General features: G+C 39.2%; 1 protein-coding gene across 1 annotated transcript; it reads right to left on the bottom strand.

Moving 5' to 3' along the window:
* Positions 1-9,181: 9,181 nt before the first annotated feature.
* On the bottom strand, positions 9,182-10,748 carry LOC110900020 (anthocyanidin 3-O-glucosyltransferase 2). Its single transcript, XM_022146921.2, has one exon. It carries the CDS (start codon positions 10,746-10,748, stop codon positions 9,288-9,290), a length of 1,461 nt encoding a protein of 486 aa, XP_022002613.2. The 3' UTR covers positions 9,182-9,287.
* Between the last annotated feature and the right edge of the window lie 3,362 nt (positions 10,749-14,110).

The following is a 14,110-nucleotide window of genomic DNA, read 5'->3' as shown; positions in this document are numbered from 1 at the left end:
CTGGTTTGTCTTTTCTGCTGCTTCCTGGGCACGGCCCCGTGTTCGCTCGACACGGGGCGTGTTCAGTCTTCTGTTTTCTCTTCTTTGCCTTAGGAGGTGCCGTTGAGGGTCCGGGCAGTCTACTTTTATTCCTTTTCTTGTATTTGTGCTAGAATTAGTTGTCTTTTTGCTTCTTTTGTGATTTTGAGCTCATTTCATCCTGAAAATACAAAAGGAAGACAAAAACACTCTTTTTCCAACATTAGTACTTAAAAAGGGTTAGTTTTATGCCTTAATTGATGTGATTTATATGTTGCATTTTACACACATCATTAACATTTTAAATAACAACACCGGTAAAACAAAACAGACCTGGAAACCAAAAACGGTTACTGAATCAGGGGGACCATCACAATTTACCAATCATCAAAGACAAGAAGTTATTGTTATTGATGAAAATGGAAGACCCAAGACCACAATGGCTTGGGTCCCCATCTCCAACTAATCAATTAAGTTCATGTGCAGGGTGTTCCAGGAGGAACTATCAGTAGTCATTGGATTGTTGATAGTGGGGCATCCAGGCACATGACAGGCGACATGAAGCTTCTCTACGACGTCAAATCTATTAGAGGAGGTTATGTTGCATTTGCTGGAGATAAGGGTGGTTATATTACGGGTGAAGGAATGATATCCAACGGGATTGTCAGCTTTGACAAGATCAACTTTGTGCAACAACTTGATCACAATCTTCTTAGTGTTTCTCAAATTTGTGACAAGCAATTCTCAGTACACTTTGATGCTAATGGATGTTATGTGCTGAAACCCGGCTTCAAAATTCCAAAAGAATGGATTCTCTTGTCAGCTCCAAGGATAAATGATTTGTACGTCCTTGATATGAGCCAAGCTATTACTACGTCTGCACAAGCAACTTGTTTCGTTTCCAAAGCCACAGAAAAAGACTCTATCTCTTGGCACAGACGAATGGGTCACATTCACTTACGCAAAATGAATCATTTGGTTTCAAATGAATTGGTGAATGGTGTTTCTCTTAAAAACTTCCATCTTCAAGACGTCTGTGTTTCGTGCCAGAAAGGAAAACAAATGAAGAAACGACATCCTACTAAGAAGATCAACACGGTGGCAATTCCTCTTGAACGTTTGCACATGGATTTGTTCGGTCCTGTCAAGCACAAGAGTATTCGGAATGATCAATACTGTCTCGTGATTACTGATGACTATTCAAGATTTTCTTGGGTGGCATTCATGGCACACAAGAGTGAAACCTTTGGTATTATCAAAAACTTGATCATTCAGATTGAGAATTTGTATAAGTTGAAGGTTAGGCGGATACGTAGCGACAATGGTACTGAATTTAAAAATCATGCCATGGCGGAGTTTTGCACTTCAAAGGGTATTCTTCATGAGTTTAGTGCAGCTTATACTCCTCAACAGAATGGCGTCGCTGAACGTAAGAACCGCACACTGATCGAGACTGCTAGGACAATGTTGGTAGAGTCGCAGTTGCCCATTCCATTCTGGACTGAAGCTGTGGCCTCTGCATGTTACACATTGAACCGAGTCCTTACAGTAAAAAGGCACAACAAGACCTGCTTTGAGCTTCTTCACAAACGGAAACCAGATTTGTCTTATCTTGAACCGTTTGGAGCTCCATGTACAATCATCGATCCTAATGGAAAGTTTGGGGCAAAAGCAATTGAGGGATACTTTCTTGGGTATGCCACCCCTAACTTACGAGTCTGGAATCTAGAGACTAAAAGGGTCGAGGAATGGTCTGAGGTCAGAGTACAAAGGCACACTTTGCCAGTCAAATGTCCTGGTCACCCTTGGATGTTTGAGTACGATGACTTTTTCAATTCGATCAATGTTGAAGCCGTTGAAGAAAGTGCTGCGGCAAGGATGTTTTTCGAGAGTGACAATGCAACAGTTTCACCGGTGGTGCGTCCAATTCTTGTCAATCAAGAACCATCTTCGGTGAACAATAATACTCTCGACAATGAGGATTTTCATGATGCAACCGAATTGAACGAATCTTCAGAGGATGATGAATTTCTAGATGCAGATCAAGAAGCTCCAACAACAGCAGTTCATGGTACTTCAGAGGGTACTCCTCCAGTGGATGCCCATAGAACAGCTGAAGCTACTGCATCATCCTCTTCGTCAATTCCGGGCATTGATTTAGTTGTTGATCTCAATTTCAACAATCTGGGTATAAATATTCCAGTTCCAGATAATCCAGAAACAAGGATTCATAATACCCATCCTTAACAAAACATCATCGGAAATGTGCAAAGTGGCATTCAAACAAGAAACATGTTGCGAAACAACAACAATGCAGGCCTGTATGCAGCTATTCGAGAATCCGGGCAACAAAACGATTGGTCTTTCGCGTGTTATGTTTCACAGGAAGAGCCAAGAACTTGGAAAGAAGCCATGAAAGATAACTCTTGGGTTGAAGCAATGCAGGAAGAACTGCAACAATTCCAGAAACTTGGTGTCTGGAAACTCGTAGAGAAACCTGCTGGCTACAAGAAGATTGGTACCCGTTGGGTGTTTAAATGCAAAAAGGATGACCGCGGAGTTGTTATCCGGAACAAAGCACGTTTAGTCGTTCAAGGTTTTCGTCAGATAGAAGGAATCGACTACAACGAAGTCTATGCACCTGTTGCACGTCTGGAAGCAATTCGGATCTTTCTGGCTTATGCCTCATTCAAAGGATTCAAGGTTTACCAGATGGACGTCAAAAGTGCATTCTTACATGGTGTGGTTGAAGAAGAGGTGTACGTCGAACAGCCTCCAGGTTTTGAAGATCCTATCCATCCCGATCGGGTTTGGTTGCTCAACAAAGCTCTCTATGGTCTACATCAAGCACCGCGAGCTTGGTATGCAACCTTATCTAACTATCTGCTGGAGAACGGTTTTCGAAGAGGTCTTATTGACTGTACTCTTTTCATCAAAGAACAAGATGGAGATCTTCTTCTGGTACAGGTATACGTTGATGATATTATTTTTGGTTCTACTAATGATGTCTTGTGTAGGAATTTCGAGCGCATTATGCAGGATAAATTCGAGATGAGTGCTATGGGGGAAATGACCTTCTTCTTGGGCCTACAAGTGCAACAAACTGAGTCTGGGATATTCATCCATCAGATTAAATATGTTGGTGACATCTTGAGCCGGTTCCAGATGTCTGATGCAACGCCCATCGGTACCCCACTGCCACAAAATCACGGAATTACTCCAGACTTGAAGGGTGAAGCTGTTAGCCCCTCATACTACCGCGCAATGATCGGATCTCTTATGTACCTCACAGCATCAAGGCCAGACATAATGTACCCAACGTGCCTGCTTGCCAGATATCAAGTTAACCCGAAGGCCTCACATCTTGCAGCTGTCAAAAGGATTTTTCGTTATTTGAAGGGTTACCCTGGCACCGGTCTATGGTACCCTAGGGATAATAACTTTGAATTGGTCGCTTTCAGTGATTCTGATTTTGGCGGATGCAAAATCGACGGCAAATCCACAACGGCTGGATGTCAGTTTTTAGGAAATCGCCTAGTCACATGGCAGTGCAAGAAGCAGACGTGCGTTGCTACATCAACATGCGAAGCTGAATACATTGCTGCCTCAAGTTGTTGCTCCCAAGTTCTTTGGATCCAACAACAATTACGCGACTACGGTTTTGAATTCCTAACTACTCCTATTTACGTTGATAATTCTGCTGCATTACAGATCACTAGAAATCCTGTGCAGCACTCAAAGACCAAACACATCGAAATCAAATATCACTTCATACGTGATTGCTTTAAGAAAAGGCTAATCGATGTTGTTAAGGTCCACACCGACGACCAACGTGCCGACCTTTTTACCAAAGCATTTGACAAATCAAGATTTGACTTTTTATTATTGGTAAACGGCATTAAGGTCAAGCAAGAGTAAACCAACATCGGAAAATCATTTTTGTAAATATCTTTGTGTTTTTTAAATTTATCTTAGTTTATTGATTTTAGGGGGAGTAAATCCAAAAATTTGAAAATCCAAAAACATTGAAAAATTTCAAAAACACAAAAACAATAGAAAATCAAAAATGAGTTTCCTGGCGAGCAAAAGAGAAAATGATAGTACATCAGTGGTCTATCCAAACCTCTTTAAATCTTAAATGAAAAACGATAAGCAGCTCTATATAAGATGTATCGGTAGGCTCACAATCATTTTTAAAGTGTGCAGGGTGATATAAATCTTAATCGACTGAAGACCAGGTGGGAACCATTCATTGGCATATGGTCTTAGTACCGAAATTTCGTTTGATAGATTGCCGAGGTTCTGAGATATTCGGTCTTTATGCTGCTTATCATCTGGGTATCATGGTTGTTTCTTTTACCGAAAAATAACGGGGACGCAAGTCTAGATCTTCCATGATACTATACATACGTGTACATGCTGCATTCGACCTCAATAAGTGATAAACAATCACATGTCCAAACAAATAAGTGATAAAATATCACATTTATCCGGGAGTCAAGTTCGTCTCTCTGCTGTACGAAAGTACTGACCTGTTCACGGACTTGCTCCTATGCCTTCATGCATATGAAAATCAAGTTCCTCATCAATAAGTGATTCTATCACATAGGGCTTGTTTTCAAATCAAAATAAGTGAGAATCTCACATCATATATGGTCAAACAGATGATAATCGGTATACTCACCGGTAAGATGAACCCTCGTGCATACCTTGATACGGGAATGTGTCGTGATGTGGATGAACACCGGTCGGTAAGTATAACTCATACCTTAACGTATCCCCTCGCCATGATTACCTATGATAAGTTGAGCTTAAGTGGACAACAATACCGATAATTGTTATAGGATGCTTATCTTAATGTTAACTAATTGAACAACAAGAGCGTTTTGGCATGACCGTACACTGATATGATTCTCTTACCCTCGAAACTCGCAAAAAGAATGTCTGTATATATTTATTTACTGCTTTCAGTCTTTACATTTGAAAAATTCAAAAATACCAAAAAGATTTTAGGTGTGTTTTAATATAAACCTTATAAAAGCCAAAAAGATTTTATTTCTATTTTATTTTCGATCGTACGATGTTGGAACTCGAGTCTTCGTTGCCTGAAACCTGAACGAAAACCGAATTGACTAAATCTTCATAAACGGTCGAAATTTGCAAGTTTTGAAAGTTAGAAACTAAAACTGACAAATTTACTAAACTTTCAAACTGTCGGACGGTGTTTGATTGTGACATGGTCATTCGTGTGTCATTTGTTTATATAAACTATATTCCAAGCAGTTGTTCTCATTACGCGTTTAGATTTCTTGCATGTGCAGAGTCTAAAGGCAAGGAGAACATGGTCGATGACAAGCTTCGGAATGAAGACACGACGTGAAGGCCCTCAAAGGATGAAAATGATCGAGTTGCCGCTGACCATCATCAACACCACAAGGATCTCAAGCTATAAGGATCAAGTCTTTCACGAGCATAACTCAAGGGGGAGCTTATGTTAAGGGGGAGTTTGTCAACACACTTCCTACATGAAACGGAGAGTTTGTTGATACACTTTCTGCTTTCAAGACGTGAAGACTTTGAAGATCCTCCGACATTGAAGACTTGAAAGGACGTCAGAGACTTGAAGACACGAAGATCGAGACAAAGCTACAGCCAAGGGGGAGTTTGTTGGTGCACTTGTGTCTGTACTTTGTCTGTATTTTGTCATGATATAAAACGATGTCTCTTGTTAGTCTTGTAAGTTTGACCAAGTCAACCATCCTCCTGGTTTGACTTGGCCAAACAGTTAGAACCTGATTGTAATATGTTTGTGTCGAAGGATGAGTTGTCGAAGGATGAGTTGTCGAAGGATGAGTCATCGAAGGATTGTTTAGATCCTTCGATGAGCTCGAAGGATAAGCCTTCGATGGATGTTGATGGACCTCGAAGGATATCATCCTTCGAGGTATATGTGGATCCTTCGATAGGTTTCAGATCGATAGACGATCTTTCGATCAGTAGTCTATCTGATCCTTCGACCAGACGAGCTGTGACGGGTATATATATACTCATGTAATGTGTTCACTTCAGCAAGAGAGTGTGTGAGTGAACTAAGTCTTGTAGAGAGCGTATTTTCAGTTTGGTCAAGGGGCTGTAACCGTGTCCACTGAAATACAAGAGAAAACTTTGATATCTCGTGTGTCTACCTTTCTCTTTGTAGCTTGTGTTCTCATATAAACTACCGGTTTGCATTCTAGCTTGGATTCCGCACTTGCTAGTGTGTTAAACATAACAAGGATAAGGTTTAACCTCAACCTCCGGGGGTACCTACAGAAAGTATTCGTCTGCATTTCCCCTAAGATTCCATCTATACTCGCTCGCTTCCCATTAAAAATTTCTTTATTTTTTTTTCTTTCTATATATGCTCCAACAAGTCGGCAATATTATGGTTTGAACGTATTTTCTTTTTGGTTCTTCGATAGACTGTGTTTTATAAAATTCCAACAAATCTTTCATAGAAAAAGCAAAAATCGGTTGGATTCTACACCACAAACTCATTTTATTCCACAAGACCGCTGCTACAAAACACCCCGTAAATAGGTGATCTGCATCTTCTTCTCAGTCTCCGCATAGTTTACATATTGGTAAGCATACCCCTTTTCTTTAACCCAGTCAATGTTGATAGTCGGTCTTGGATTCCTCGCCACCCAAATATATTGATCTTTTTTTGAACTAACTTAATCCAATCATAAGGATAATAAGGAACCGCGAACCTGTTTAGAATTGCTCTGGTTGACGTTACCGAAAATGACCCATCAGAGGCTGGAACCCACGACCATTTATCTGGCCGATTCTCCAACCTGGTTCTTAAGGATTAAAAGATGTTGCAGCTGTGAACTTTGTTCATTTGTACTCGGAACCGCTCTCCATGCCAGTTCAGTCGTACGTTCTTCAACTATTGCACGCTTATGTTTTTTCTAGTTCAAAAGGTTCCGAAAACCTTACCTTTCCAATTGTCTGTTGGATTAGCATATGTTTTGTTTCTATAGTATAATTATTATTATTTTATAGTTGTCACATGTTTTCTCATCATTAGTTCTAGCTTTCTTTTCATGTTTAGCTTAATTTCTAGTTATGGAAATCCAACGCGTATACAACGATGATATTACTATATGAAAAAGATGATGTGTATAAAAGTAGCCCCCAAGCAATTAACTTAGAAACCAGAATTAATGTTAAATTTCAAGTTTTCTACATTAAAGTCACAATTGAACATTATTATTATTATTATTGAGGAAAACTTCAAGTTCACTACTATCACCCATTAATATAGAATTATGAATTTTAAATAATAAATTTACCCAAGATTTCTATTTCGTAATATTAAATTTCAAGGGTGGAGATATAATAGGAAGTTTATTTGGCTAGGAAGGCTAGGAAGTGATCTTGACCATCCATTTACTTAATCAAGGGCTAAGATTAAATCAGGGAAATTGAAAGTAAAAAAAGAGGCGCGTGACTTTTTTCAGGGGCAATCTAGTCAATCCAAGCCAATAGTTTCTCTCTCCTCCAATTCCCCCCATTTTTTAAACGTTAATAACTCTTTCATACGACATTATTTTTTTATAAAAATTGCACCAAAAAAACGAGTGTTTTTTTATCTTTAAAACGAGTATACTATTGCTATATTTTGAAAAAAAAAATTTAAAACCCAGTTGCGTAAAACGCAATAGAAAAAACCCCAGTATCGTAAAACGCAATGAAAAAAAAACCCTAAAAAATGACATTTTTCTAAAACGCAATGCACAAAAAACACAAAGAAATGACTTTTTTGTAAAACGCAATGGCCAGAAAACACATAAAAATGTGTTTTACCTAAAACGCAATGCACCAAAAACACAAAAAAATGACTTATTTGTAAAACGCAATGGCCAGAATACACTTAAAATGTCTGTTTTCTAAAACGCAATGGACTGAAAACACATAAAAAAGTGTTTTACCTAAAACGCAATGCACCAAAAACACAAAGAAATGTCTTATATGTAAAACGCAATGGCCAGAAAACACTTAAAAATGACTCATTCTAAAACGCAATGGACTGAAAACACCTAAAAAATGTGTTTTACCTAAAACACAATGACTAAAAACACTTAAAAATGTGTTTTTTTCTAAAACGCAATAGCTGTCTGTCACTGTGAACTGTCTGTCACTGTGAACTGTCTTATTTCTAAAACGCAATGGACACATAAAACTGTCTGTCACTGTGAACTGTCTGAATTGTCTACGAATTACTGTCTTCGAAATGAGCCAATTTATGGAAATTTAATTTTTCTGATGCGTTTTTAGTACAGCAATTTAATAGAAAAAAAAAATTTCCGAGCTGACCTGGGGCTCTGCCCCTTGGACCCCGCCAGGGGCTGCCGCCCCTGGGACCCCGCTACCGGGGGCTGCCGCCCCCGGACCCCCGCAAAGATCGTAAAACGCAATGACTAAATAAAAAACCCAGATCATGAAAATGAAATTAAAGAATTTCTTACATGGATCGAAGCCGATTTCTTCATCAATTGACGGAATTTGAATGATAGAAACACTTATCAACGCTCGAATCGAACGAATCGAGTGATTATCTCCAAAATCACCGGAAAAACGAGATTTTTTTATGAAATTAAACTGGGTTTTCTTCAAAAAAAAAAAGCTGAAGAACACGTTGATCGGGTTCTGAATCATTGATTTGTGATGAAAATCGCACTATAATGTAGTGATTATTGAGATATAAAGTGAAGAAATAGTTGAAGATGGTGGATTTTGAAAATGATGGGTTTTTGAATTTACTGGGTTTTGAAAAAGGAAGAAGAAAGAGTTGGATTGACTAAAATACCCTTTCTCTTTATTTTAAAATTTGCCACATGTCATAATCCTATGGCTTCCTATCCTTCCTAGAGAAAATTAACTTCCTATTTGATCTTTACCCTAAATTTCAAATGTCTCACTCTTGGTCCATTTTGTTTGATTTGTTTAATGTTTGTAACCACCAACTAGGACGACATATGTGGGTTTCCAAAGCTCTTAAACTTGTGTTTCTAGGCTACCCACTCTCCTAGATCTTATCCTACCTTGATCAAGTCCTTATCGAGTTAGAGGTGCACAAAAACCGGGGTTAGGAACTGAAACTGGTTTTGAACACGAACCATAAAGTAGGATTGTTATCAACACTATTTTTGTGGTTACATCAACACTTGAAAAAAACACTTCCAACTTTAACAAGAAAACACAACAATCAGAAGTCCAGATCAAAAGTTGTCCCTTACAAAATCTTGAATCAGACAACCAATAGATGCATATGATGAGCCGCCCTCCACCACAGCTGATCTACTCTTCGCACTCATCTCTTTCACTTTTCTTCTAATCTCGTTATCCTCCATCAACCGTCTTATCCCACTTTCTATCTGTTCAGCTGTCACAATGATTGTATTAGCCTTGGTATTATACAAATCCTTCATATAATCCAACTCTATCTCCACCGCCAGACCCAACTCCACCACCATTTCAAACGCGTTCATATGTTGCTCAGCGTACATCGGCCATGTTGCTGTTGGTACACCGAACCATAAGCTCTCCAACAATGAGTTCCACCCACAGTGGGACACGAACCCTCCAATTGCTTCATGACCCAGCACCGGCGCCTGTGGGGACCACCCAATCACCTTCCCTATTCCACGTGTTCGTTCCAAAAACCCTTCTGGCAGTACCACACTCGGATCCTCATAATCGCTTGGGTCCCTTGATGTTTGATCTGACGGAGGTCGACGTAGGGACCACACGAAACGGTATCCGCTCTGCTCTAGTCCACGTGCTATCTCCTTCACTTGGACCTCATCAAAACTTCCATTAGTCCCAAAACACAAAAACACAACCGAGGAAGATGGTTGACTATCCAACCACCTAACGACGTCATCGTCAAAAGGTTTCCCACCACCAGAACCGCCTTCTAAGTTGAGTATGGGTCCCACCGGATACAAAGGCGGGATGCTAGTGTCAGCAGACAAGGACTCTATCGCGTGTGTTTCTAGATCCAAGAATGTATTAACGATGATTCCTTTTGCCTCTCCAAGTTTCCGGGCAAACCACTGAACAAAATCCAGTCCAGATCTAGTCTTGACGCCACTCCAAAATACTTTGGTTGGCACCGGATTGACAAAGCTTGGAACCAATATCTCGGTTCCTGAGTTGCTCAGGTCAACAACATCTCTGTTCAGATCATCACAGAGTGTTTTAATATATAATGTAAATCCAAGAAAAGCAGCATTAGACGTAAAGAAAACGAAGGTTGGAACATCAAACTCATTAGCCACATCAATCATGCTGGTGCAAAACATGTCAACGACAAACCCAACAATCCAACGCGAACCTGGTTGACTTTTCAAGTCAGTAACCGCATTTCTAGCATATTTGCTGTGACTATTGATGAACTCTATTGGGGAATTGCTCGGATCTTTTGGGTCATGAAACGGTTGGGTTTCATCTTGAGGTAGTAGAATGAAGGATATGTGATTCATGTTGTTTTCAGCTAATGATTCTATGTAGGCAGTGACGGCTGTGCCAGAACTCACGCTAAGAGGCTTGATGACAAGGACGGTTATGAAGAGACGTTGATCTCGATTCACAAGTAATTTTGCGATCTCCATGGTTAACTTGAGATGACCGACCCCAGGGGCAGGGATGAATATTAGCTCTGCAAGTGTATTAGCCATATTTTTTTGGTTCATGAATGTTTTCTTATGGTTATATTTATCCACCATTCCTTGTAGATGCTACTACCAATTAGCTGATGTCATTGCATTGATGGAGAAAGTCACAAGAAAATATTATATACAACATATCTACATTTTTGTCTCTTTTCTTAATAACAAAATCAAGTATATTTGTTGGAATATTTACATCATTAGAATTAGTTCAGAATGAATCTGATGCGGGAATATCAAGTGTCGGCTCAATTATGTAATGAAATAAATCCACATTTAGTGTTCATTAAGTTTTGTTTTAATTTATGTCCATTGAGTTGATCATAAAACTCTATATAAATTCTCATGTAATTTGTATTGGGGGATAGTTTTTGAGTTTTATAAAAAGTCATTTTTCTCTCCCAATTCACTGTGAGTGTTTTGAGTGTGAAACCCCCAATTTTCGGTATTCTACGAGAATCAACGAATTTTGGAAGAATTGTTCCTGGTATTCTGCGTGAATCAACAGGTCCGATTTCGTATCTCATTTTTTAGTCTACATCAGTTGGTATCAGAGCTAAATTCCTGGCTCAAAATGGCTTGTGAGAGGGATTATCGCTTGTACCACACTCTACCATGTTTTGATGAATACGAGGATGAGCAATGGTATTCTTGGGCATGTGACGATGATTCGGGTGGTACCAGTAGTGTGCTCACCATTAGACATGACCACAAAAAAGAGTCGACGATCATGGGAGCCGGTGATGACGAATCAAGTTTCGAAAGTCATAACGTTAAGGGTGATGGTCCTACTATGGTAACGGGTGGTCCAACGGCTACATTTGGAACTCAACCTGTTAGCAGCATGGGGGGCTTGCAAAGAAATTTCATGAGCAAAGCAATGAAGTCGATGGCATTAAGAAACATAATAGATTTTGGTGCTTCTCAAATTTACTTTTTTACAATTTCAAAAGGTAATTTTCCAACAAATAGTTTTGAGGAAATTATTTTGGATGATGAAAACCATGGTATACAAAATTCTCATGCTGTAAAAATCTGGTACGAGGTTCTATTTGAAAATTTGGTTGATGGCCAGATTGTGGAGGTTGGAGAAGCTATGTCGTCAAAAGATGCCCCTCATATTGATCAAAATGAAGAAAAAGTTGTTAAACTTGATGGGTATTTTGTAAAAAAATACAATGAGGTCCATGGTTTACGACTATATGGTTATTTAGTTGGAACTATATTAATTGAGAGGGTCAAGACAATAGTGAACAAGAAATGGTCCTATGCTCCGTTCGACCCAGGTGGTACAGGTTCAGAGTCAAATGAGATAACTCGTGAAGTAGAACCACTTGGGCGGGCCTTGATAATAATCGAAAAGAATCGAATTGATGTTCCTTTCGATCCAGGTGGCTTTAGCCTGGGACAAAACTCGAGGTCGAGTTTTTCCAAAGGTGGGGAGAATGATGCGGGAATATCAAGTGTCGGCTCAATTATGTAATGAAACAAATCCACATTTAGTGTTCATTAAGTTTTGTTTTAATTTATGTCCATTGAGTTGATCATAAAACTCTATATAAATTCTCATGTAATTTGTATTGGGGGATAGTTTTTGAGTTTTATAAAAAGTCATTTTTCTCTCCCAATTCACTGTGAGTGTTTTGAGTGTGAAACCCCCAATTTTCGGTATTCTACGAGAATCAACGAATTTTGGAAGAATTGTTCCTGGTATTCTGCGTGAATCAACAGGTCCGATTTCGTATCTCATTTTTTAGTCTACATCAGAATCTAAGCTTGGAACTTTTCTGATATCTAAGTAACTTTTTTTTCACAACAAATTATATTAACAAAACATGTAAAACTATTACACAAACAGAATTTTATATACCCTTTCCATCATCAGCTAATCCTAAAATAATAGACATAGCTTTTTCCTACACTTTTGTTTGCCTTAGATCTGTCTTGGTGTAGGTACTTTAGGGGAGCCGACAGGGGGGTTCGTATTACTGTTTCTTGCTTATTTGCTCTTGAGTAAATTACGTTTTGAGTCCCTGTGTTATAGTAGTTTTAACCACTTAAGTCCAATATCAAAAAGTTTAACGCCCTAAGTCCCTAACCATTGATTTTATAACGTTGAGTCTCTATGTTTTAGTGGGTTTAACCACTTGAGTCTAAAATCAAAAGTAGAAGTGTTAAAAATTGGACTCAAAATGTTATAAGATAAGTGGTTAGGGACTCATGACGTTAAAATTTTTTATTTTGGACTTAATAAAACAAATGGACTCAAAAAGTAATTTTTTATCCGCTATTGATATAGTTCTCTCCCCATTTTATGTTATAATTAAGTAGTGTACTATTATTGTTGTAGGTCCGGCTAGGAGGATCTAGTCGCCTAATCCTTGTATACCAACCAACCCGGTTGTGCGGAATCCAACCGGAAAGGCAAACCGAGATAGAACACGCACAAACACAACACACAATATTCACCGATTAACAGCACTTGTATTGATACGAATGAAAGGTTCGGTTACAAAGCTATGTTTACAAATGTGTTTTGCAAACCCTCTCAAACACTCGTGTGTGTGTGCTCTCAACAATAAACTCTCTGTGTTCTCTCTATGTGTTCTCTTGCTTTTCTTATCCACAGACAGTGTATTTATAGTCACAGCACAACCAAACTGAACTTGCTTGGCGAATCTCAATTGACGAATCATGAAGCTTGGCGAAACTGGAAAGCATTTGACGAAATGGAAACATGTTTGACGAAACATTCTGTTTCGTCAATATCCCATTTGTTTCGTCGATATTGGGCTTCGGCCCAGATGTGTTTCGCCAACATCCTTAGCCCATTCCTTGTTTACTTCAAGGTAAGCCCATCAGACTTGTTTCTTCAATCCTTGTTTGAGCCCAAAGTAATTATGTTCTCATGCTTCTATGACTTTGTCTTGTTTGTAGGTTTAACACACATGACAGAGGAATGTCATGTCTTTAGCCGAGTGGCGTCGAGTCGAGTCGCGTCCACATCATGTATCAACAAACTCCCCCTTGGACGCTACTCGTGAGATTCGCCTTTCATGTCTTCTATGTCGGAGGATCTTGAAAGTCTTCACGTCTTGAAAGCAGAAAGTGTATCAACAAACTCCCCGTATCATGTAGGAAGTGTGTTGACAAACTCCCCCTTAACATAAGCTCCCCCTTGAGTTATGCTCGTGAAAGACTTGATCATTAATGCTTGAGATCCTTGTGGTGTTGATGATGGTCAGCGGCAACTCGATCATCTTCATCTTTTGAGTGCCTTCACGTCGTGTCTTCATTCCGAAGCTTTGTCATCGACCATGTTCTCCTTGCCTTTAGAATCTGCACATGCAAGAAATCTACACACATAATGA

The sequence above is a fragment of the Helianthus annuus genome, chromosome 13, assembly GCF_002127325.2.
Source record: "Helianthus annuus cultivar XRQ/B chromosome 13, HanXRQr2.0-SUNRISE, whole genome shotgun sequence".
Taxonomy (NCBI): Eukaryota; Viridiplantae; Streptophyta; class Magnoliopsida; order Asterales; family Asteraceae; genus Helianthus; species Helianthus annuus.
This window is presented reverse-complemented; position numbering and strand designations above follow the sequence as displayed.

Excerpts from the sequence above, each read along its gene's own strand:
- LOC110900020 (XM_022146921.2), bottom strand. The coding sequence starts at position 10,748 with ATGGCTAATACACTTGCAGAGCTAATATTCATCCCTGCCCCTGGGGTC.